The sequence below is a fragment of the Silurus aristotelis genome (assembly GCF_946808225.1).
Source record: "Silurus aristotelis genome assembly, chromosome: 10".
In the NCBI taxonomy this organism is placed as follows: Eukaryota; Metazoa; Chordata; class Actinopteri; order Siluriformes; family Siluridae; genus Silurus; species Silurus aristotelis.
Genome location: NC_139583.1, coordinates 16803069 through 16830392, shown reverse-complemented (window position 1 = coordinate 16830392; position 27324 = coordinate 16803069). Strand labels below are relative to the sequence as shown.

The 27324-nt window shown below is 40.8% G+C and overlaps 2 protein-coding genes across 3 annotated transcripts in view; both read left to right on the top strand.

The window, feature by feature from the left end:
* The window catches only part of LOC310732306 (uncharacterized protein), a 1052581-nt gene that overhangs the window by 543113 nt on the left and 482144 nt on the right, over positions 1-27324 (top strand). The gene's annotated exons all lie outside the window — the stretch shown is intronic.
* LOC310732339 (uncharacterized protein) lies at positions 5747-6531 on the top strand. The gene is made up of 2 exons (XM_083552749.1): positions 5747-6035; positions 6214-6531. The coding sequence occupies exons 1-2, from the start codon at positions 5753-5755 to the stop codon at positions 6456-6458; spliced, it is 528 nt and encodes a 175-aa protein (XP_083408875.1). The 5' UTR covers positions 5747-5752; the 3' UTR covers positions 6459-6531.

Genomic DNA, 27324 nt, shown 5'->3' with positions numbered 1-27324 from the left:
GAGAAGCTGGAGAACAGAAGATACAGAAAGTAGAAGAGTTAAAGAAGAATCTGACATTTCAGCAGACGTTTTTCACCAGAGCAAAATCACAAAGTGAAGCTGGTGTGAAAGCAGAGGAGAAATCAGAGGCACATCAGCCGGTTATTTACTGAGGGAGAGTTTCTGAAGAGCTGCATGATGAAGGTGTGAGATGTCTGGTGTTTGACAGGAGATATTTTTATGGAGAGCAAAATATTTTAAGTTATTTAAAGTTTAAGATTATTTTTTATAAAATGGCATACAATAAATCTGATTGTTTTGATTTGTTGTTATTTTAACGTTTACTTAAAAGCACAATTTTTATTGATTTGTTCAGGGTTTTTTCACAGCATGTTCATATTTCTAACTTGTATAATTTTGACAGGAGATATTTTTATGAAGAGCAAAGTATTTTACGTTATTCAAAGGTAAAGAAATTAATTCTTTATTCTGGAATTATATTCCTGTCTGTTTTTATTCATATTTATGTTCAAAAATCATTGTTTTATTGTCTTCAATAAATGTTTATCCTGTTCGGCCCACAACCTAAAGTGTGCTTTGAGTTTTGGCCCCCTGTGCAATTAAGTTTATCACCCCTGACATAGATAAATATCATTAATTATTAATAATAACATATAATTAAAGGTAAATTAGCAAATTTGTTATTTCAGAAGTGTGTATCAAACTGGTAGCCCTTCACATTAGTCGGTACCCAAGAAGTAGCTCTCATTGTCAAAAAGGTTGGTGACAACCTTCTTTAATAGACCCTTTAGAGACCTGTTCTGTCTTAAGAAACCTCTGTATGACCCTGGCCACTATACTGTAACTCAGTTTCAGGGTGCTTCTGATCTTCTTGTGGTCTAGGCCAGCGATCCCCAACTTTTTTTGCGCCATGGGCCGGATTAATGACAGACAGTATTTTCACGGACTGGCCTTTAAGGTGTGGTGGATAAATACAACAAAATAAAATGATACGACCAGCATGGTATTTTCTAAATATAATAATGAGCGTGAATCCACTGTGTTGAATCCACTGTCATTTCGCCTGGGGGTTTGAATTTATCGGTAATTTATTACCTGTTTATTATGTGTATTATGTGCCCCTTTAAGAAGGTAGCGGATAGACGTAAGACATGTGACTGAGGGAAGCATCATGACATACATCAAGAGTGAGTCATAGACAGATGTGGCGGAGAGAATCAGGTAATTTTCCAAAATAAAACATCGTTCAGAATCAGATAAAAAATAAAACGGAAATAATGTAAGTTATGCATTCTTTCTGTGCGGCCCCGTACCAATTGACCCACGGACCAGTGCCCGGGGTTTGGGGACCACTGGTCTACATGACACTAATCCAATTTCTGCTGTTTACTTTTCACTCTTTTTCAGTGTGTGTTGTATTTTTGTTTTGTAGACATTGTGAATTAATTTTTATTTGTTGGTGAGAGTAGTAATTAACCAACATACCATGGCAGATTCCATCTGGATTTTCCCCTTTCTTCCTGTGGATGAGAATTTAGAGAAACATGTAAACATAAAAACAAAACCTCTGTGGGTCAGAGTCATTAAAGAAGTCGTTACAAACAATATATCATTTAAAAGCTAGTTTTTATGATTGGTGACATTGTGTGTGTGATATATATATATATATATATATATATATATATATATATATATATATATATATATATATATATATATAAAAACACAAGTAAACACAAAATGCAGTTTTTAAATGAAGGTTATTATTGAGGGGGGAAAAAATCCAAAACTGTATGTATGTATTCCTCTAGTTACGATAGCGATACGTTTTGACGACCCCATCATTATTTAAAAATATCGTCAGTTGAAGAATGCCTTCGATAGCCTTGAAATTTTTTATATTTCTACCATTTTGTTGTATCACTATCGTCATCGTAAGATCGAAAAATAAGTAAGTCGAACCACCGTAGCTCGGTTACCATCTGTATACATATGTGTATATATATCTATATTAGTGTTGCACAAGCCAGTGCACTCTTAGTGCGGTCCCAAGCCATGATAAATGGGGAGGGTCGTGTTATGAAGAGCATCCAGCGTAAAACGTGCCAAATCAAATATGCGGATCAGGAATAAGAATTTCATACCGGACCGGTCGAGGCCCAGGTTACCAACGACCGCCACAGGTATCGTTAGCCAACAGGGTACTGGTGGAAATTGGGCTACTGTTGGCCGAAGAAGGAGAGAAGAAGCCGTCTACAGAGATGGCAGAAAAAGGAGAAGTATAGGAGAGTGGAGGTTAGATTTGTTACTTTAAATGTTGGCACTATGACTGGTAAAGGGAAAGAGAAAGCTGATATGATGGAGAGGAGAAAAGTAGACGTGTGTTTAGGAGACCAAGTGGAAAGGGAGTAAGGCCAGGAACATTGGAGGTGGGTTTAAACTGTTCTATCATGGTGTGGATGGAAAGAGAAATGGTGTAGGGGTGATTCTGAAGGAAGAGTACAGTAAGAGTGTAGTGGAGGTGAGGAGAGTTTCTGATAGGGTGATGAACGTCAAGTCAAGTCAAGTTTATTTGTATAGCGCTTTTCACAACAGACATTGTCCCAAAGCAGCTTTACACAAATCAACAGTTAACGTGAATGGTGTGAATTTGTCCCTGATGAGCAAGCCTGTGGCAAGGAAAAACTCCCTTAGATGTTATGAGGAAGAAACCTTGAGAGGAACCAGACTTAAAAGGGGAACCCATCCTCATTTGGGTGACATCAAGAGTTTGAGAATAAATCTTTCAACAATACAGAACACTGGAGAGTAAGAACTAACATGATTACTGGAGTATAAGATTATAAGTGATGTTCTTTCTGCAGTCTTATACAGTCTATATGGTTAGTAGCTCCTAGTTTTATAAGCTCAGCATTTGTGATCATCACAGATCCAGCATCAGCTTCTCCATGCCAGAGCCTTTAAACACTCCAGGAGGTCCAATGTCAAATGTAGCGGGATCCAAATGGCACTGGTACGTCTCTAGATGGTTCGGGATGTTTGCGAGTTCGGCATCTACTTCTTCAAAGGTCCGTAATCATCACGAGGTGGGAGGTGACTGGAGCTGGCCAAACCTCAGGGTGTCTCGGGATGGGGAGAGAAAGAGAAGCAGTGGAGAGGAATTAGCGTAACTGCTGTTCATGATATTAACAGCACAAGTTGATAATGTGCATGTGATCAGATGTTCTGGAGCACAAAGTTATGATATGTGATGTGTGTTATGTGTAGGCTTTGCTAAAAAGATATGTTTTTAATCTGCACTTAAACTGGGTGAGTGTGTCTGAGCCCCGAACACTGTCAGGAAGACTATTCCAGAGTTTAGGAGCTAAATGTGAAAATGCTCTACCAACTTTAGTGGACTTTGCTATTCTACGTGAAGCTGGGAGTTGAAGGGATGAAGATAAATGTCATCAGTGCCTATGCTCCACAAGTCGGCTGTGAGATGGAGGAGAAGGAAAGATTCTGGAGTGAATTAGATGAACCGGTAGATGGTGTACCTAGAAATTAACGATTGGTGATTGGGGCAGACTTTAATGGGCATGTAGGTGAAGGGAACAGAGGTGATGAGGAGGTTATGGGTAGGTATGGCCTTAAGGAGAGGAATGTGGAAGGGCAGATGGTGGTAGATTTTGCTAAAAGGATGGAAATGGCAGTGGTGAATACGTATTTTAAGAAGAAGGAGGATCGTAGGGTGACCTATAAGAGTGGAGGAGATGCAACCTGAAGGAGATTGGAGACTGTGTGATCAGACAATGTGATTTTCAGGATTTTTTTTCTCATGTTGTCTCTCATAGTTGAAGTGTACCTATGATGGCAATTACAGGCCTCTCTCATCTTTTTAAATGGGAGAATTGCACAATTGGTGGCTGACTAAATAATTTTTTGCCCAATGGTAGATATGTTGTGTGTTGAGACCAAGTGGAAAGAGAGTAAGGCCAGGAACATTGGAGGTGGGTTTAAACTGTTGTATCCTGGTATGGATGAAAAGAGAAATGGTGTAGGGGTGATCCTGAGGGAAGAGTTTAGTAAGAGTGTAGTGAAGGTGAAGAGAGTTTCTGATAGTGATGAAGGGAAGTTGAAGGGGTGATGATAAATGCTTATGCTCCAAAAGTGGGTTGTGAGATGGATGAGAAGCAAATATTCTGGAGTGAGTTAGATACAGTGGTAGGTGTACCTAGCAAAGAACGATTAGTTATTGGGGCAGACTTTAATGGCCATGTTGGTGAAGGGAACAGAGGTGATGGGTAGGTATTGCTTTAAGGAGAGGAATGTGGAAGGGCAGATGGTGGTAGATTTTGCTAAAAGGATGGAAATGTCAGTGGTCAATATTTACTTAGTACTTATTTTAAGAAGAAGGAGGAGCATCGGGTGATGTATAACAGTGGAGGAAGGTAGACACTGGTGGACTATGTTCCATGCAGGAGATCCAACCTGAAGGAGATTGTAGACAAGACAGTGTAACTAGACCGCATCGGATGGTGGTCTGTAGGATGGCTTTGGAGGTGAAGAAGAAAAGGAGGAGAGTGAGGACAGAAAAAAGAATAAGATGGTGGAAACTGAGGAAGGAAGAATGTAGTGTGAGATTCAGGGAAGAGGTCAGACAAGGGGCTTGGTGTGACATCTGGAGATACAAAGGAAGACAAAGAGACGTGGTGGTGGAATGAGGAAGTGCAGGAAAGCATAAGGAGAAAAAGGTTGGCAAAACAGAATTAGGATCGACAGAGTAATGAGAAAAGTAGGCAGGAGTACACAGAGATGCGGCAGCAGGTGAAGAGGGATGTGGCGAAAGCCAAGGAAAAGGCATATGAGGAGCTGTAGGAGAAGTTGGACACAAGTTGAAGAAAAGGATTTATACCGATTGGCCAGGCAGAGGGACCGAGCTGGAAAGGATGTGCTACAAGAGAGATAGAGATAGAAATGTGTTGATTATCATTATCATCTCTGTAGAACACAACTCAACATCCAAACAAGTCGCAAGTCCGTTAACCGGTTGTACTCTCCTGGCGCTCTTTTCTCTTCATTCTCTCTCTCTCCTGCCATCATCTCTAAATGTAAACACTGTTTGAAATTATCTTCTGTATCAACAGCTAACGTGGATATTGGATTTTAAAGGACAATTGCATTAAAACTAAACCCAGCACCTTTGGCAGACATTCTGTAACATCTACACATAGAGACTGTATATTGCTGCAGATCAGTTAAGTAATCAGCTGGCACCATCCTTTTACCAGGTTCCAATATTGCTTCAGGAGAAAACCAGCTAAGCAGTTGCTTTTTACAGAGCCATGTGCAATTCAAAAATAAGTGCAGATATATGACTGCACAAAAAAAAAAAAAAAAAAAAATCTAAGCCTTAGTGGAATGCTATGATCGGTTAAAAAACATTTGTTCAGCAGAAAATATCAAGGACAGTATGAATCATGTGAACCAGCAGAGTTGGCAAAAGTATACACATCGTTTACTTAAGTAGAAGTAGTGATTCTCATGTTTTAAAAGACTTCAGTAAAAGTTGAAGTACTGACTACACTTTTCTACTCAAGTTAAAGTAAAGAAGTTTGGGATCTGACATGTACTTAAGTAAAACCAGGGTTCCCGCGGGGTCTTAAAAAGTCTTAAAAGCATTGAATTTATTAATTTGGAAATAATACTCTTAACATAATCGCTAAAGACCAGTCCTACAATGGAAACGAGGGTATCTGAGCTTTTCAAGTGCATGTTCCCTGACTCCGACATCGCTAAAACGTTTACTTGCGGTCCCGACAAAACAGCTTACATAGCCAAGTTTGGTTTAGCTATCCACATCAAAGAAGAACAGGTGTCCAAAGTCAACAAATCGCCGTTCGTTCTTATGTTTGATGATAGTCTCAACGAGACTACGAAAAACAAAGCTGGATGTGCACGTCCGCTTCTGAAACGAGGGACAGGTTCAGTCCAGATATCTGGGCTTTTAGTTTATGGGACATTCCACTGCACAAGACCTGCTGTCGCATCTCAAAGTAAGGATAATCATTTTTTACTATAAAAGCTCATTAATTTATATTGATAGACTCAACTTCTGTGCATATACTCTTCTGTAACTGCAATATTACATGACCAATTAGTTATTTCCCTTAACAATATGTGCTTATCCAGTCCTCTTATTTGAGTAATCAAATGCAACCCTTTTTTTCTCAGGAATGTATGGACAGACTGAACTTCAGGGACTTGGTGTCCATTTCAATGGATGGGCCCAGTGTGAATTGGGTCTGGCTAGGGATGCGGACAGGCTGGCTGAGGAGGCTGAAAGGAAGGCAGGAAGCAAGATGGCTGACCTGATCTCCAGGTCCAACCTCTTGCGGAGAGGCCATAAGGAGAAGTTGACGGAACTGGCTGTCCTTGATAAAGACATTGCTGCCCTGAGTGAAGAGCTAAGGAGTTGACTGTGTTTCTTAATTTAATTTAATTTATTGTTGAGTTCCGATTTTCGATGTTTATTGTTCAGGGGTCTCTCAGTTCCCCATATCACAGCATGGAATAAGTAGCTATCTCATGTTAAAAAACAACTTAACATTGTTCGGCAAACTTTCTTGTGGCCTACTGAAATGTTTTTATTTTTCACACTGCTTGGCTTATCTTTTACCCATTCCACATTTAAAAAATAAATGAACACAAGTTCAAGGATTTTGTTTTTCTTTGCTGGTAGGGACGTGAAATAGGTATTAATTTTTTATATAAATGGTCTTAAAAAGGTCTTAAAAAGACTTGACTTTAACTTGAAGAAACCTGTAGGAACCCTGTAAAACGTAGCTGTTACTACTACTTGTTTTAGTGCGACGCTGGTAACTGGACCTCATAATATATCAATGTATTAATACAAAAACTGAATGTATCCAGGCTGAACAACCACCATAAAATATAAACAAGCAGAGAAAAGACAAATAAAAAATAAAACTCTTGTTACTCCCTCCACTGTTCTGGGAAGATGTTCCACTAGATTTTGGAGTGTGCTTATGGATATTTGTGTTCATCAGCCACAAGAGTATTATGAAAGGCAGGTATTGATGTAGATGAGGAGACCTGGGGTGCAGTCAGCTTTCACATTCATCCCAAAGGTGTTCAGTAGGGATGAGATCAGAGCTCTATAGCAGACCACTCAAGATCTTTATCTCCAAAGCATGTAAACCAGATCTTCAAGGAGCTCACTTTGTGCACAGGGGCATTGCCATGCTGGAACAGGTTTGGGTTTCCAAGTTCAAGTGAATGCAAAATTTCATTATAGCGCAACTAAAGACATCTTGTACAATTGAGTGCCTCCACATTTGTGGTAACAGTTTGGAAAAGAACCACATATAGCAGGAAATGTCAGGTGTCCAAATACTTTTGTGTGTGTGTGTGTGTATGTATGTGTGTATATACACTGTATATATATATATATATATATATATATATATATATATATATATATATATATATATATATATATATATATATATACAGAGTTGGCGGTAACGCATTACAAGTAACGTGCGTTACGTAATAATATTACTTTTTTGGAGTAACGAGTAAAGTAGCGCGTTATTTTATAAATGTACACATTAATATCTGAGTTCCTTTTTTTAAAAAGTATTGCGAGTTACTTTTCAGTTAAATTATTTTGCATAGAAAAATAAAGACTGAATTAAAATGAACGTAGTCATGTAGAATCGCGCACTCATACGTGCGAGCAGCGGGAACAGAAGCTGGTCAGAAGCGGAGATGGCAAACCAGAGCATTACATTACTGTGATGGAAGTATTCTTATTATTTTGAAAGGAATAATGGTTAAGTGTAGATTATGTGTTGTTGAAAAGCTCTTGTCAATATTTCAAGCTGATGATGAAGCAGAGAATGACGTAGACGAGGACGAGGTCATATTTACGGGATTGCATGATGTTTTACGAGATGACAGCGAAAGGTATGTTCTCCCTCCACATCACATGTGCATCCCACACCCTTAACTTTATATACACGAACGATAGTTACATTTCTGACGGCGAAGGCAGATTGCAATGCAGTGTACAGAAGTGCAACTGGAAAGTGTTCAGCCTTGTGGTCAAAATTTTGTCTATCATCTTATTGTTCTCTAATAAGTTATTAAGCATTTCAAATGTTTAAGACATGTCTTTTGCCTTAATATAACTTATTTCTTAATGGCAATTATCTATATTACACCTGTTATACTTGTAAGGCGTGAAAGAGATACAAGTAATGCAAAAGTAATATAACGCATTACTTTCCATAAAAAGTAACTAAGTAACGTAATTAGTTAATTTTTTGGGGAGTAACTCAATATTGTAATGCATTACTTTTAAAAGTAACGTTGACCAACACTGTATATATATATATATATATATATATATATATATATATATATATATATATATATATATATATATATATATATATATATATAGTGAGGAAAATAAGTATTTGAACACCCTGCTATTTTGCAAGTTCTCCCACTTAGAAATCATGGAGGGGTCTGAAATTGGCATCGTAGGTGCAAGTCCACTGTGAGAGACATAATCTAAAAACAAAAATCCAGAAATCACAATATATGATTTTTAAACAATTTATTTGTATGTTACAGCTGCAAATAAGTATTTGAACACCTGTCTATCAGCTAGAATTCTGACCCTCAAAGACCTGTTAGTCTGCCTTGAAAATGTCCACCTCCACTACATTTATTATCCTAAATTAGATGCACCTGTTTGAGGTCATTAGCTGCAAAAAGACACCTGTCCACCCCATACAATCAGTAAGAATCCAACTACTAACATGGCCAAGACCAAAGAGCTGTCCAAAGACACTAGAGACAAAATTGTACACCTCCACAAGGCTGGAAAGGGCTACGGGGAAATTGCCAAGCAGCTTGGTGAAAAAAGGTCCACTGTTGGAGCAATCATTAGAAAATGGAAGAAGCTAAACATGACTGTCAATCTCCCTCGGACTGGGGCTCCATGCAAGATCTCACCTCGTGGGGTCTCAATGATCCTAAGGAAGATGAGAAATCAGCCCAGAACTAAACGGGAGGAGCTGGTCAATGACCTGAAAAGAGCTGGGACCACCGTTTTCAAGGTTACTGTTGGTAATACACTAAGACGTCATGGTTTTAAATCATGCATGGCACGGAAGGTTCCCCTGCTTAAACCAGCACATGTCCAGGCACGTCTTAAGTTTGCCAGTGACCATTTGGATGATCCAGAGGAGTCATGGGAGAAAGTCATGTGGTCAGATGAGACCAAAATAGAACTTTTGGGTCATATTTCCACTAAACGTGTTTGGAGGAAGAAGAATGATGAGTACCATCCCAAGAACACCATCCCTACTGTGAAGCATTGGGGTGGTAGCATCATGCTTTGGGGGTGTTTTTCTGCACATGGGACAGGGCGACTGCACTGTATTAAGGAGAGAATGACCGGGGCCATGTATTGCGAGATTTTGGGGACCAAACCTCCTTCCCTCTGTTAGAGCATTGAAGATGGGTCGAGGCTGGGTCTTCCAACATGACAATGACCCAAAGCACACAGCCAGGATAACCAAGGAGTGGCTCTGTAAGAAGCATATCAAGGTTCTGGCAAGGCCTAGTCAGTCTCCAGACCTAAACCCAATAGAGAATCTTTGGAGGGAGCTCAAACTCCGTGTTTCTCAACGACAGGCCAGAAACATGACTGATCTAGAGAAGATCTGTGTGGAGGAGTGGGCCATAATCCCTCCTGCAGTGTGTGCAAACCTGGTGAAAAACTACAGGAAACGTTTGACCTCTGTAAATGCAAACAAAGGCTACTGTACCAAATATTAACATTGACTTTCTCAGGGGTTCAAATACTTATTTGCAGCTGTATCATACAAATAAATAGTTAAAAAATCATACATTGTGTTTTCTGTTTTTTTTTTTTTAGATTATGTCTCTCACAGTGGACATGCACCTACGATGACAATTTCAGACCCCTCCATGATTTCTAAGTGGGAGAACTTGCAAAATAGCAGGGTGTTCAAATACTTATTTTCCTCACTGTATATATATATATATATATATATATATATATATATATATATATATATATATATATATATATATATATAATTATTTGCCATTACCAGGCCATATTCCAGATTGTAGGGTTATTCCAGCTGTCCTTAAAAACAACTCAAAGTTATTATGATGTTTTACGAATGACAAATTTAAGGTGAGTTATCCTGTGCATTTTATTTTTTATTTTATACTTCACCTGTTCTGCAGTTCTGCAACATATAGAAACCCTCTGACTAAACCTCAGATTTCAAATGAAGGCTACATACTACAGAAATTAAGAACATCCTTGTTTAAAAAATAGCAACGTGTGGCAGCATCCCTTATATAAGGACAAACAAAATTGTAGGGGAAAAACTTTAAACATTAAAATGGCTCATGACAAGAAAAAGATAACAATAAAACGTTAGATTACCTGTATGTGCTTTATCAAATTTGATGGCGAATTCTTGAAAGCCAGCATGAGTAATGTCTTTGTTATTATTTATTTTCATGTCGGTGACTCCCTCTGAATTCACATTAACTATTCCTCTTGTTGCCTTGGTTATTGTTTGCTCCACTAGCCTATGTCTACGTCTTATATTCAGGAAATAATACACCAGTGATATGGTGAAAAAGCCGCACAATGAAGGGTTGATAGGCTGAATACAGTGCTCAATGAGAAGAAATAATACTGAAAGTAATAAGGCTGTTTTAAAAATGTAAGAAGTAGAAAGTACAGCTATTTGTGCAAAATTGTAATGAGTGAAAGTAAAAAGTTGTCAGAAAAATTTACAGTATAGCAAAGTACTGATACCAAAAAAATCTACTTAATTACAGTAACAAAGTATTTGTACTTCATTACTTCCCACCTCTGTTAACCAGTCATGCACAATTTAAATTGGTCTATGCATATACAGTGGGGCAAATAAGTAATTGATACACTGCCGATTTCTCAAGTTTTCCCACTTACAAAGAACGGAGAGATCTGTAATTTTCATCAAAGGTACAACTCAACTGTGAGAGACAAAATCTAAAAAAATAAATCAAGAAAATCACATTGTATGATTTTTTTAATAATTTAATTAAATTTTATTGCGTAAATTAAGTATTTGATACAATTGAAAAATATAACTTAATATTTGGTAGAGAAACCTTTGTTTACATATACAGAGGTCAGATGTTTCCTGTAATTCTTGACCAGTTTTGCACACACTGGAGCAGGGATTTTGGCCCACTCTTCCATACAGGTCTTCTTCCAGATCAGGTTTTAGGGCTGTCGCTGGGCAACACAGAGTTTTAGCTTCCTCCATTGATTTTGAAGTGGGTTTAGGACTGGAGACTGGCTAGACCACTCCAGGACCTTGTAATGCTACGGAGCTACTCCTTAGTTGCCCTGGCTGTGTGTTTGAATCATTGTCATCTTCAATGGTCTCATTGAGGGAAGGAGGTTGTTGCCCAAAATCTCGTGATGCATGGCCTCATCCATCCTCCCCTCAATACGGTGCAGTCGTCCTGTCCCCTTTGCAGAAAAACACCCCCAAAGCATGATGTTTCCACCCCCATGCTTCACAGTTGGGATGGTGATCTTTGGATTGTGCTCCTCCTTCTTCCTCCAAACATGGCGAAAAGTTATATTTTGGTCTCATCTGACCACTTTACCTTCTTCCATGCCTCCTCTGGATCATCCAGATGGTTTTTGGCAAACTTCAGGCGGTCCTGGACATGTGCTGGCTTGAGAAGGGGGACCTTGCATGCTGCAGGATTTCAGTCCATGATGGTGTAGTGTGTTACTAAAGGTAACCGTTGAGACTGTGATCCCAGCTCTCTTCAGATCATTGACCAGGTTCTCTCATGTAGTTCTAGGCTGATCCCTCACCTTACTCAGGATCATTGATACTCTGCGAGGTGAGATCTTGCATGGAGCCCCAGTCAGAGGAAGATTGACAGTCATCTTCAATTTCTTCCATTTTTTTTTAATTGCGCCAGCAGTTGTTGCCTTCTCACCATGCTGTTTGTCTATTGTCCTGTAGCCCATCCCAGCCCTGTGCAGGTATACAATTTTGTCCCTAGTGTCTTTAGACAGCTCTTTGGTCTTGCCCATAGTGGAGAGGTTGGAGTCTGATTGATTGAGTGTGTGGACAGGTGTCTTTTACACAGGTAACAAGTTCAAACAGGTGCAATTAATACAGGTAATGAGTGAAGGATAGAAGGGCTTCTTAAAGACAACAGGTCTGTGAGAAACAGAATTCTTGCTGGTTGGTAGGTGATAAAATACTTATTTCATGAAATAAAATAGAAATAAATTATTTTAAAATCATACAATGTGATTTTCAGGATTTTCTTTTTAGATTCTGTCTCCCACAGTTGAGGTGTACCTACGATAAAAATTACAGAACTCCCCTTTCTTTGTAAGTGGGACAACTTAAAAAATCGTCAGTGTATCAAATACTTATTTGCCCCATTGTATATATCACGGCAGAATGTCCCAGGTTAAGTTTAATGGAATTGTCTGTTACACATGTTTTATTGTGTCCTTGTTACACAGTGTAACTGTTTATTCAACATCAGAGTAATATTATTTAAAAAGTACTTATTATAGGTTTAGTAATAGAGTTTGTTTTTAAAGTTACTGCAAGTAACTATTCCCAATTTATGATTGCAGTAAGTGAATGTAACATGTAGCAAGGACACTGTAAAATAAAGCATAACCGACTTGTTTTTCCTCTCCCCTACTCGCCCCTACACAGTGCAAGGGACAAGCGGTGCTGGTCCACAAGTCTAAGAAGGACCAAAAAACAGTCCTATAAACATTTGTTTCTTGGTGGATCCTTGCAACAAACCTAGAAATGGCCAAGGCTGTTTACTAATACTCTTTAAGATAGGTAGTCCAACAAAATTTAACTAAAGTTTAAAAACATGTCTGCCTGGCACAGCAGACCAAATACATCTAGATTTTCCAAAATCCCATAATAATGGAACACACCACCAGCTACACTGTTAATTTTGTAGCTCATTTATTGTTTTTAGCAACTTTTGTCCATCCTTCAGCAGAGAAGGATGACAGATTCTGAGGATGCTGAGAAGCACTAAAAGAGCTAATAAAGATATTCCTAATTCAATTGCCCAGTCTGCCAGAGAACTCAAAAACGCATTTTACCATCCATCGGACTACCATGTACTGACCAGCCTTAGGGTCTTTCTATGTGACTTGCCCCATCATTGTACATCCAAGTCTTTTCCTTACTGTGTCTCTACTCAAGTCTTTTGTTCTTCAACCTGAAACAAACAAATGAAAAAATTACAAATTGCAAAATTATTTATATAAATTATTAATAATATAAAAAGCAAACAAGCACACATACCAAACAAAAAAGAATCAAGAATATCAGAAATTAATGCGTGAGTGTAGTGATCTATGCTGTATAGTAAGTCATTTGGTATTATGTCCACTAGACTGTCTCAGTTCGCAAGTACTCAAAACGCAGGGAATGTTTGTGTAGTGCTTGTTGTCCTAGTCGGAGTCTGCGGTTGCTTCTGCATGTTATCGTATAAAGGACGTACGTTATACTTCTTCCTCAGTATTTTCTGCCTCACAAGGTATCACATAATTGGCGATGAGGATTCATGGGGTTGCGTGGAGGACAGGTTGGCTGGTAATGTCGCTGTCGAGGTAAACTAACCGGTACTAAGGAAATGAAACCGACGGGAAAAAATGGCTACTTTGGTGGGATTGGGGAGTCCTTCTGAGAGTTCATCACAGTTGTGGGATGAATATATCGAGATGCTGGAGTTTTTTTTTTTCACAGGCTAATGGATTTGAGGACGCTGATAAAAAGAAGGTGGTGCTGTTGAGTGGAGTTGGGTTGTCTGCATATAGTTTATTAAAAAGCTTGCACTGCCCTGCAAATCCAAGTGATAAAACTTATGATGAGCTTGTGACTGTTAAAAAAAAATCATTACAGTCCTAAGCCAATCGAAATCGTGCAAAGGTTTAAGTTTAATTCACGCACAAGGAAAGATGGTGAGACTGTGGCTGATTTTGACTTAGTTAAAAACTCACACAACACTGCGAGTACGGGTGCCCACCCAATGGCCCAATGACGGAATCCACTGGTGTGGGTGAAGGTATGCTGCGTGTTAGTCCTTCTCGCGCAGCTGTAAAAGATTACTCAAATGGATTGCACTTTGTTACATTAATCCAATTTTAACCTCTAATCTGACTCCAATTTATAATAAAGATTTAACTTGAATATCTCTAATTCAAGCTGAGCACCCTATTGGTGGTTGTTCTTCTTTAATTTTAATAGATTATTCAAAGCATTTCGTCTTTTCAATTAATCATTTATTATGGTCCTGGAGTCACTTAGAACCTTGTGCTCGGCTAACTATACCTGCTAACGGAGGCACATTGGCCAGTCCGAATCTTAGTCAGAGAATATAACGGTAAACTAATATTCTTTAAGTAGGCCGCCAATGCTTGCTCATGCATAATACTGGATTTAGTCACTTAGTTATAACTTGCTAAAGTCAGAGATAGTCAGAAATCAGAAGGTCTCAGACGTTGTGCTCTATGCTCCATCCATTTATAAGCCTTCAGTTTGTACTATCATGTTTGTACTATCAACGTCCTGCACTTGATGCACTTGTAAATGAGAGATGACACTTCACTACTGCATCCTAGAATCCAAAACCCATTTGAACGGATTTCATTGATGGTCATCATGGTAGTCATTGTATCCAATGATACTCCAACCCAACACAGATCTTTGTGCAAAAGGCTGATCTTCTTTACCGCAGATAACATCTCTGGGGAGTAAAGCTTGAGGACAATTATAGCCGACTAACAAGCCAACTTTGCAGTCAAGTTTAGGAGACATTTGATCTGCCAGATGCTCTAGATGAGGCCAGTTTTTTGCAGTCTCACATGTGGGTATATGAGATTTGTTCGCTGTATCCTTTAGGATAAACGTAGTGTCACTTCGAGTATCAAGCAAGGCGTACACAAGAATCTCTTTCTCTGGTTCAGCTGTGGTTGAGATATAAACTGGAATAATTGATGAGGTATGAATGCCATTTCTTTCTTGGATTACTCTATTTGAAGTCACTGACTTGGACTCCTTTATTGTTTGCAGCTCAGCTGTTCTTCCTCTAGGGCTTTGAATGGCATTTGACTGCTCTTGGATGACCTTGACTCTTGGAGTATTTGTTTTCACGATCTTGGTGAAGACATGTAGGATGAGACTTTCCACATTTGTCACACAAACTTATGGCAGTACAGCTCTTGGAATTATGGCCTGTTTTAAGACAGCCAAAGCACAGCCTTTCTGATTGTACAAATTTCACTCTTCTACTGATTTTTCCATAATCTTTCGACACCTATGGAGAGAGTGACTGTATCTTTTACAAAAGGCACACAAAACACCAGTCCTTTCACTAGAATTAGTGGTGAATGTCTTTGCTCCTGAGCTGCGATTCCGTTGAAACTTACAATGCTCTGGATCGGTTTGCTTAGACCTTTCTTGTTCTGCTGGCTTAATTGCTTGAAGTGAGGTGATGGGATTGCATGCAATTCTTGCTTCTTTGTTGAGAAATTCGACAAAGTATTTTAAATCCGGAAATCTTTTATATTCGTCTTGAAACTCTGTGACTGCTCTGTTCCATCGAGAACTTAACCACTCTGGTAATTTGGCTAACATCCTTTGATTCTCAACACAATCATTCAGAACTTGTAAACCTTGAACATAAGGCATGGCTGATTCAACACTTCTTAGGAAATCTACAAACTCACGGAGATCTTTGGTGTCTTTGCTAGCGATCTTATGCCACGACTGTATCTTGTCACGATATGACCTGCCAACTAGGAATGGATACAAGCGGCTTCTGTTCCCACCATGAAATGCCCTTCAATAGCGCTCTTGGCCGGACCACTGACATACTTGTGTAAAAAGAAAAGCTTTTCTTGGGCTGGCAAGTTCTTACGATCAATGAATGCCTGAAAAGAGAGTTTCCAGTCATTAAACCTTAAAGGATCACCTAAGAACATTGCAGGTTCTGGAATCGGTATCCTATTGGCAGTAATCGCTTCAGCGAGAGCTCTTACAAGATCAGTACCAGATTCATTAGAAGCAGAAGCATGTTTGAGGAATGCAAGTCTTGGTGTCTGAATCATTCTGAGGAAGGGTAATGTGAATTACAGCAGAAGTAACTTGAGTTGGTATGAATGGTGAAGACAGAGAAATAGGAACACTTGGGTAAGAAACATGTGGCCTTTGTTGAAGAGTCAGAACAGAATAAGATTCTTCCTTATCACTTTTAATGCTTTCAGCATAAACTTGCAGCCTTGCTTGTGCCACGTTGTGCCTTTTTAGTTCCTACAATCGTTCCACCTCCTTCCTCTTTTCTTCCACCTTCATTTTCTTAGCGGTGCTGTCTGAAATAAATTGAGCTCTTTTCCTTGTATTCTCTGCTTCTGTTTCCTTCTCTTGAGCTTCTCTTTCAGCGCTTAACCTTTGGTCTTCTGAGCTTTCGTATTAGCAATGCTAGTAATGGAGAGGCATGTGTCATTTTTCCTCCTTGTTTCTGTTTTAGGGCTTGTGATGCTTCTTATCTTCTCATAGAGATGATAAACCTCTGACTGTGTGCTATTAATGGTGCTTACAACTTTAAGAATCAGTTCCTCATCATTGTTCTTTAAGGCTCTTTTAAAACAGTTGATGTGATACTTCCATCTTTTATACTTGTGTTCAAATTCTTTGTTTAGTTGGTTTAAATTTGCCTCCTGCAGTGCTTTCCCTCTTTCTGTAAGAGTGCGTGAACGCTGACCTTTTCTTATGCTTGGGGGTTTTGTACAATCAGCACCCTCCTGAGACTGTGGTTGACTTGTTTGAGCTTGCTGTAATGTGATGACCTGCTCTATGCTGCCATCTTCTTGAGTAGTAGGATTTGCATTGCTACTTTTTGAGGATAGCTCTGTATTTTCTTCTGTGTCTGACATTGTGACCTTGAGCTATAATGCAATATTTACTACGTGCTGCACTATATAATGTGATTCTTGTAAAATAATTGAAAGATCTTGTGATTAGCTATTAGGCTTAACTTATGTAACTCAAAATTGAAATACAATAACAATAGAACAAGAAATATGAGCAACGGTTTGTATTACAAAAACATCAAAATACTTTGTAATGTGCAAAAACAATATAACATTTAAAGTCACATTCAGTTACAAAGAAAAACATTAAATTTAAAACAGAAAATAAACTTACATACCACTTTGCCTGCTTGTAGACTAAGAGTGGTAACTTCTTGCACAAACTTATTTTTTAATTAAACATATCTTCTTAACAATTAGAAGCTTTTCAATGCTCATCGTGGCTTTCTTTTGCATGCGGTGAACAGGAAGTGACCTGTACCACCAAGTATGATGGGATATGTATTAATATAACCCAAGACAAAAAAAATATCACATAAATCTTGAAAAATCAAAAACACAGACAAATATACATACTATAAAAAATGTTGAATCATAAAAATAAAAAAGTTAAACTAACAAGAAAATAAACAAAATATATGAATACTTAATTGTGAAAGTGCCACCTTGTGGACATGTCATAGTACAAAAGGAATGTTTATGACTGCAGATACACATACTAAGACAGTTGCACAGTGGGCACCCTGTCATAATATAATATAATTTAATATAATATTATATAATATATGTGGGAACAATCTATGTACATATATGAGTTTTGGATACAACCTTTGCTCTGAACCTTAGGTTCTCATCTTCTGATCCATACACATATATGTACATTGCTAGGGTTCAGACTTTCCCCTCCATTACAGAACATTCCGTTCTCGTGGTTCTTCTATTTTTACATACCCAGACTGTCACCCATTTGATATGCGCTAAATCTGCATGTATACTCTAGACGGTTCCTCTTTTCCCACAGACACTGACCTTTCTTTTACCCTGTATCTGTGATATATATTCATGTGTGACACAATAAAGCTTTGGAACTTCTCTCTGAAAGCTGACTAGTGTGTTTCATTGAGACTTCCCCAAGTACTTGCAGGAGAGTAGAGATCGAGAGGAATGGTTGAATTCAGGGAATCTGTCCAGACGACAGAGGATAGAGATAATTCCTTATAATATAATATAATATAATATAATATAATATAATATAATATAATATAATATAATATAATATAATATAATATAATATAATATAATATAATATAATATAATATATGGCATGAGTATAGTAAAAGCGTGTGCCAGATGCCAGGAGAACCGGAAAATCCCCCGTTGTGAATTTTTACACCCCTGCGAGTTACCATGGAGAAGTTCCTAGGCAAGAAAAATGTGTTCTGATTCAAGTTAATGCATACTCTAAATCAGGGGTCACCAACCTTTTTGAAACTGAGAGCTACCTCTTTGGTACCGATTAATGTGAAGGGTTACCAGTTTGATACACACTTCTAAAATAACAAATTTGCTCAATTTACCTTTAATTATGTTATTATTAATAGTTATTGATATTCATCTATATCTTGTCATCTATATTTTAATATTTTCATTTTTAAATTCACACCAATGCAAGTGTGATTTTGTCAGGGAACCACCAGCCATGACTCCCTCCAAGGCTCTAACTCTCACTCAGCCTCTCCCTGCTCTAATCACCTACACCTGTTCCCCATTACCTTTTCCCTTTATAAGGACCCGATTTCACCTCACTAATGGTCGTATCTACTAGTTGCCATGAGAGATCTACCGGACTTCCTTTCACTAGTATTCCCCGTACTTCCATGCTCCTGGCTCTGCTTGGGAGGAAGCGCTCAAGATAGGTTTGCCTTTAACGGTTCACATTGGCAATCATTCTTGGACTACCCGCATTGCGGATTCTACCCGAATTGCGGATTCTACCCGCATTAAGGTTTATACCCGCTCTCCAGTTTGTACTTCTCCTCACGCCTCTGCCTTGTATATGTTCAGACTAAAAAAAGACAAGGTGTTTAACCATACTCCGGTTTTCTCGACTCTTGGTCTATCCGTGACAGATTTAAAAAAGAATAGCAACAAAAAAAATTTGATGCAGCTCACTGGTAACTGGCGCTATAGTGAGCTATTTTTAGAAAAGGCCCACGGGTGACTCATGTGGTCCTTGCGGGCGACCGCAAGCTTTAAATGGATAGAGGTATATCCTCTAAATAACACTACTTCTGCTGTTACCATTCAGTGCCTGAGGCAAAGTTTCAGTCAGCATGGGTTACCAGAAATAGTGTTGTCCGACAATGGCAGTTGTTTTACAATCAAGGAATTTAATGGTGTCAAACGCATAACGACATCATACCATGCAGCTTCTAATGGATTATCTGAAAGCTGTACAAACATTCAAACATATGATGAGAAAGAGCACTGGAGATTCCATGGAAGCCTGGGTAGCTAGAGCATTGTTTAGCTATCGAACTACACCACAATCTACTACAGGAAAATCACCGGTAGAACTGTTGTACGGGCGGAAACGTCTTTAGGTTACATATGTAACCCTAGTTCCCTGAGGGAACGAGATACTAAGTCGAAATGCTTCAGGAATGCGCCTGAGTGTTCACGCTCTGAAATAATGTGTGTAATTAGTCAAAAATAGTATTCCCCATACTTCCATGCTCCTGGCTCTGCTTCGGATGAAGCGCTCAAGATAGGTTTGCTTTTAACGGTTCACATTGGCGATTATCTCTGGACTACCCGCATTACGGATTCTACCCGCATTACGGATTCTACCCGCATTACGGATTCTACCCGAATTACGGTTTATACCCGCTCTCCGGTTCGTACTTCTCCTCAAGCCTCTGCCTTGTATATGTTCAGACTAAATAAAGACAAGGTGTTTACCCATACTCCGGTCTACAACTCTTGGGTTTATCCATGACAGATTTAAAAAAGAATAGCAACAAAAAAAATTTGATGCAGCTTACTGGTAACTGGCGCTATGGTGAGCTTTTTTTTAGAAAAGTGTGTATAAGAACAGCTAGGTCGAAGGACAGAGGGGCCAGGAGTGGTGGTCCAGGTTGTAGAACCGGACGAAGGTCAGCAGGGTGGACCAGCCCCCAGCATTGCAAATGTCTTGGAGGGGTACTCCAGAGGACTAAGCCTTTGAGGCAGCCACACTCCGGGTGGAATGAGCGCTCACCCCGAATGGAGCAGGGAGACCAGAGAACTTATATGATGATGCAATGGCATCAATGATCCATCTGCTAAGGGTCTGTTTATTGGAAGGAATGCCTCTCCTGGGAGGGCCGTAGCCGACGAGCAGTTAGACTTTCTCCAGGGGTATGTACTTAGATGTCCAGTGCAACCGGGCACAGCCGGTTCAATTTCTCCTGGTCTGGGGCCTGAAAAGGAGGAGGATAGAATGCCTGTAACCTTACAGGTCATGGTCCAACCGAGGGCACCTTGTGCCCAAAAAGGCACTATTCATACCTGGAGTACACTCCAGGAAGAAGGGGGCTACACAAAGTGAGTAGATATTTCTCTTAAGAAAGCAAATAGCTAACAGCAATGCAGTCTTGATAGAGAGATGCCTTCAAGATGCCTCGGCCAGAGTTGTGGCATCCAGTCCCAGTGGGGCTGGAGAAGAAAGGAAGTACCAGAGGGGACAGTGCGACATCTCTTTAGACACGAACAGATCCCCCTGGGCTTCGCCGAATCTCTCCCAAATCTGTTCCACCAAGAGAGGGTGGGGCCGCCATTCCCCTGGTCTCAACCCCTGCCTCTACAGGGTGTTTGCTGCTTTGTTTAATCAACCCTGGATGTTAGCTGCTCTCACTGAGAGGCACTTTCCCTGGGTCCACAGGAGGATCTGATGTGCCAGGCTGATGTGCCAGGCCGAGCGCAGACCTCGTTGATGGTTGATGTAAGATACCACCAAGGTGTTGTACGTACGGATCAGCACGTGGTGATCTCTGTGGTCTAGGAGAAAATGCTTCAAGGTTAGAAGAGTAGAGCAGAGTAGAGTAGTCAAATCCTATATGATGGCAAGATAGGTGGTTCTCTGTAATGGAGAAAGCACACTCTTTCCGGCGTCCACCCGACACCCCAAAACCTTCAAGGGAGTGCGAATGACATCTCGATGACAGACCGCTAACTGCTTTGATCGAGCTAATATCAAACAATGCCCGATATAGTTGAGGATGCGGATGCTCTGAAATCTCTGGGAGACCAGAGCTGCATCGACACATTTTTAAATGTGTGGGGTGAGCAGGCAAGACCAAACAGAAGAACCTGATACTGGTAAGCTCCGGCCCCGAAAGTGAACCCTAGGAACTTCCTGTAAGAAGGAAGAATAGATACATGAAAGTACGCATCCTTTAGATCTACCGTGACAAACCAGTCTTTGGATCTGATTTGAGACACGACCTGCTTGAGGGTCAGCATCTGATCCTAAGTTTTACGAGTGAGCGGTTCAAATGACATAGGTCCAAAATAGGACGCAACTCACCATCCTTTCTGGAAACTCTTAAGTACCGGCTGTAGGGCCGGACTCTCGTTTTGATGGAGGGACCGAGACCGAAGAGGATGCTCGCTGGAGCTGGCAGTGCCCTGAAGCACATTTAGTGGCAGGGTTAATGGACCAGGTTCCTGAGCGATCCGGGGCAGGGCGGGCACCGAATACTGCGGTGCAACGCGCCCCTTTACGGCCGGATCCCCAGAACGTCCTATGTCAGGACTTTTTCACAGTAGCCCACTTATTGAAGATGACAGTCCTCAGATCTGTTACGTCACGGGGCTTCGGCGGATCCCTGACAGGGGGAGTGCGAGACGCAATGCTCCGTTTCTTTACTTCTCGATTGTAGGTGGTGGGTCAACAACAATAGTTTACTCTATACCAGCAAATAGAGGTCACCACAGCTGATCATTCGTCTCCAGACCCCTCTGTCCTCTACATCTGCCTCTTTTAACCTACCTGCATGTCTTCCTTCACCACATCCATAAACCGCCTCATTGGTCTTCCTCTTTTCCTTCTTCCTGGCAGCTCCATCCTCAGCATTCTTCTACCGATATACTCAATGTCCCTCCTCTGAACATGTCCAAACCATCTCGATCTCGACTCCCTCACCTTTTCTCCAAAACGTCCAACATGCGCAGTCCCTCTAATAAACTAATTTCTAATCCTGTCTATTCTCGTCACTCCCAACGAAAACCTCAACATCTTCAGCTCTGCTACCTCCAGCTCCACCTCCTGTCTTTTAGTCAATGCCACTGTCTCTAAAAAATACAACATAGCAGGTCTCACCACAGTCCTATAAACTTTCTCTTTCACTCTCGCAGATACCCTTCTATCACAAATCACTTCTGCCACACTTCTCCACCAACTCCACCCTGCCTGCACTCTTTTCTTCACTTCTCTAACACACTCTCCATTACTTTGCACTGTTGACCCCAGGTACCCGAACTCCTCCAACTTCTCCACGTCTTCTCCCTGCAACTGCACCACTCCACTGCCCTCCCCCTCATTTACACACATGTACAGTGGTACCTCGACATACGAGTGCCCTAACATACGAGTTTTTCGAGATACGAGCGGTCACTCGGTCGATTTTTTGCTTTGATACGCGAGCAAAAACTTGAGATATGAGCCGCTGCTAGATGGCGAATCGAAGCCAGAAAGTGAAGATTGTGACGAAAATTAAGATAAGCAAAGAATAAAAAGTAAAAATTTGAAAGTTTAGGGATACGTAGTGTACAGGAGTGATAGTAAAAAAACAAGTTTTTCCTCCGCCTCCGCTTATCGCCTTTAAACCCCCCCCCACACACACCCCCTCGCACACTCACACACACACACACACACCAGCATTTTTGTTAGCTCAAGTCGTCTCATCTCCAAGGAAAATACACAGAATAAAACCTTATTATATCTTTACATACTCTTTTATTATGTTTTTTATACAATATATGTCATTTATAAATACATTTTTCTTATTCAAAAACACGTAACAAACAACTGGGGTGGCATTTTGGGGGCTGGAATGGATTAAAAGCATTTCAATTAATTTCAATGGGGAAATTTGCTTTGAAATTCGAGCAATTTGACATACGAGCAAGGTTACGGAACGAATTAAACTCTTTGTCGAGGTACCACTGTACTTTGTCTTACTCCTGCTGACTTTCATTCCTCTTCTCTCCAGCGCATACCTCCACCTCTCTAGGCTTTTCTCAACCTGCTCCCTACTCTCACCACAAATAACAATATCATCCACAAACACCATAGTCCATGGAGACTCCTGTCTAACCTCGTCCATCAACCTGTCCATCACCACTGCAAACAGGAAAGGGCTCAGAGCCGATCTTTGATGCCGTCCAACCTCCACCTTAAACCAGTCCGTCGTTCCTACTAAACACTTTACTGCTGTCACACTGTCCTCATACATGTCGTGCAACACCCTCACATACTTCTCTGACACACCCGACTTCCTCCTACAGTACCACAACTCCTCTCTTGGCACCCTGTCGTACGCTTTCTCTAAATCCACAAACACACAATGCAACTCCTTCTGACCACAGATGGTCACCTCTTCTCTCAGCCTGGCTTCCGCTACTCTTTCCCATAACTTCATGGTGTGACTGATCAACTTAATTCCGCTGTAGTTACTGCAGGTCTGCACATCTCCCTTGGTCTTAAAGATCGGCACCAACACACTCCTTCTCCATTCCTCAGGCATCCTCTTACCTTCCAAAATCCTGTTGAACAATCTCGTTAAAAACTCCACTGCCATCTCACCTAAACACCTCCATGCTTCTACCAGTATTTCAAATAGTCCAACCGACTTTCCACTCTTCATCCCCTTAATTGCTGCTCTCACTTCCTCCTTACTAATCCTATCCACTTCCTGCTTCTCCAACTCCACACCATCCAACCATCTCTCTCCCATTTCCCTCGTTCATCAGCTGCTCAAAATACTCCCTCCATCTTCTCAACACACTCTCCTCACTATTCAACACCTTTCCATCTCCATCCTTTATTGCTCTAACTTGCAGCACATCCTTCCCAGCTCGGTCCCTCTGCCTGGCCAATCGGTACAAATCTTTTTCTCCTTCCTTAGTGTACAACTTGTCCTACAGCTCCTCATATGCCTTTTCCTTGGCCTTCTTCACATCTCTCTTCACCTGCTGACACATCACCTTTTACCCCTGTATACTTTTCTCATTACTCTATCAATCTCAATTCTGTTTCTCCAACCTCTTTCTCCTTATGCTCTCCTGCACTTCCTCATTCCACCACCACGTCTCTTTGTCTTCTTTCTATTTCCAGACGTCACAGCAAGTACCTTTCTAGCTGTCTTCCTTATCCCTTATAGATGGTGTAAAACTGGACACATCACTATTAAAGAGCAGATCTGCTGTAAGGACATTGAGCTTTTAGCCGCTAGCATGAGGCTGTACTAACTGCCGAGGAAATTATCGCATGTTATCGCGATAGCTGTGTATTTTCCCCCCTCTGCTGACCGTGAATCGGCATGCGATGTCCTGCATTCTGTTGTTAACAGACTGTTAATACAAAGCCCAAATGCCCTTCTCATTAAATCTGGAGATTTTAATCATGCCCCTCCATCCTCCACTCTGCCCACATTCAGCCAGTATGTTTCATGCCACACCAGAGACAATAAAATACTGGATTTATTCTATGCAAACGCAAAGGAGGCTTATACATCAGCACCCCTTCCCCACTTGGGAAGATCGGATCACAACCTGGTTCATCTCTTACCTGTGTACAAACCCCTTGTATGCGGGCAACCAGCTACCTCCCACACAGTGACGACATGGTCTTTTGAGACCAATGAGGCTTTGAAAGACTGTTTTAAAACAACTATGTGGGAGGAATTGTGCAATCCACATGGGGAGGATATTGACAGTTTAACAGACTGTATTAATGACTACATCAACTTCTGTGTGGAGAATACTGTACCCACCAGAACTGTACAGTGTTTTCCCAACAACAAACCGTGGATTAACCCTGATATAAAGACTCTCCTTAAAGAGAAGAAGAGGGTTTTTAAATCGGGAAACAAGGAAGAGCTGAAAACTGTCCAGAGAGAACTGAGAAAGAAGATCAGGGAAGGAAAAGCATGCTACAGGAGGAAGATGGAGGATCATTGCAGCAGAACAATGTCAGCGGTGTGTGGAAGGGGCTCAAAACCATCACTGGTCATAAGGAACCCAGCTCTCAGGCTGAGGGTGACCAGCAGTGGGTAAATGATCTTAACCTATTCTTTAACAGATTCGATCAGCTACCCTCCCCTGCCCCTATCCAGTCCCCCCTACTGCAATCCACTTTTCTCTGCTTCCACAGCAAGCAGCTCCAGCCCCACCTGTCTCTGCACTGCTATCAGCTCACAGTCAATACACAACACACCTAATTTCCCCCCCCTGCCGATTCCCTCCAGTCAACACGCCAACCAGTACACACTGCCCCTTATAGAAGCCCAGGTGAGAATGGAGCTCAGGAAGATCAAAGCGAGAAAGGCTGCGGGCCCAGACGGCATCAGCTCCAGGCTACTAAAGACCTGTGCAGACCAGCTGTGCGGCATATTGCTGTACATGTTTGACCGGAGCCTGAAGCTGGGGAAGGTGCCACAGCTATGGAAAACATCCTGCGTGTGCCTGTTCCACAAGACTTTCCAAAAGACTTAAGCTGGTGCTTACTCATCTCCGACCTCTGATGAGCCCATCAATGGATCCACTTCAGTTTGCCTACCAACCTGGCATTGGAGTGGAAGACACAGTCATCTTCCTCCTAAATCGCCCTATTTCACACCTGGAAAAGGCTGGGAGCACTGTGAGAGTCATGTTTTTTGACTTCTCTAGTGCTTTTAACACCATCCAACCTGCGCTCCTGAGGGATAAGATGGTGTACATGGGAGTGAACCATCATCTGTCTGCCTGGATACTGGATTACCTCACAGACTGACCACAGTATGTGAGGACTAGTGACTGTGAGTCTGACATGATTGTCTGCAACACTGGAGCCCCACAGGGAACGGTTCTAGCCCCATTTCTCTTCACCATCTACACTGCAGACTTCATGTTTAGCTCAGCAACCTGTCACCTACAGAAGTTTTCTGATGACTCTGCCATCGACGGTCTGATCACGAATGATGATGACAGAGAGTACAGAACTTTGTGGACTGGTGCCAATGGAGCTGCCTCCAGATAAACACGGGGAAAATCAAAGAACAGGTGGTGGATTTCCATAGGCACAAACACACTTCATCATTTTCATTGGTAAACATTCAGGAAAAGGACATTGTGAGAGTGGACTCCTACAAATACCTGGGTGTTCAGCTAAACAACAAACTGGACTGGACAGACAACACTGAGGCAATTTATAAGAAAGGGCAGAGCAGACTCTTTCTGCTGAGGAGACTAAGGTCTTTTGGAGTGCAGGGAGAGCTACTGAAGACCTTTTTTGACTCTGTTGTGGCATCAGCCATATTCTATGGTGTGGTCTGCTGGGGTAGCAGCATCTCTATTGCAGACAGGAAGAGACTGGCCAAGCTGATCAGTTAGGCCAGCTCAGTCCTGGGGATTCCCCTGGACACTGTACAGGAGGTGGGAGAAAGGAGGATGGTAGCAAAACTATCATCATTACTGCAGAACGCCTCTCACCCCCTGTATGAAACAGTTACCTCGTTGAGCAGCTCCTTCAGTGACAGACTGATACATCCTAAGTGTCTGAAGGAGTGATACAGAAGGTCTTTTCTCCCTGCTGCTATTAGACTTTACAATCAAAGCTGCTCCCATTGAACCATTAACCATTTTACACACAGTTATTACTGTTCAATGGTGTAATAGTTACTGTTATTACTGTTTTACTGTGTAATAATACTACCTGTGTGCAATATTACCTGCAATATGTGCAATATCACCTGCAATACGTGCAATATTACCTGCAATACCACCTGTGTGCAATACTATCTGCAATACATACTTTTTCCTCATTTGTATTTATACATTGTGTTGTGTATATACTTGTATACTATAGTATGTCTATTCATCCATTCTTTTATATATTTGCATTTATTTTTTATTTTTTCATGCTGCTGTAACAAAGAAATTTCCCCACTGTGGGAGGAATAAAGGTTTATCTTATCTTATCTTATCTTATCTTATCTTATCTTATCTTATCTTATCACTTCTGCAGTAGTTGCCCAATCATCCAGCACCTCTTCACCACCACCGAGGCCCTGTCTGACCTT

What these genes read in the sequence shown, in the direction of transcription:
- LOC310732339 (XM_083552749.1), top strand. Translation starts at nt 5,753, where the DNA reads ATGTTCCCTGACTCCGACATCGCTAAAACGTTTACTTGCGGTCCCGAC. An exon ending in ACCTGCTGTCGCATCTCAAA is followed by an intron (nt 6,036 to 6,213) that starts GTAAGGATAATC and finishes TTTTTTTCTCAG; the next exon opens with GAATGTATGGACAGACTGAA.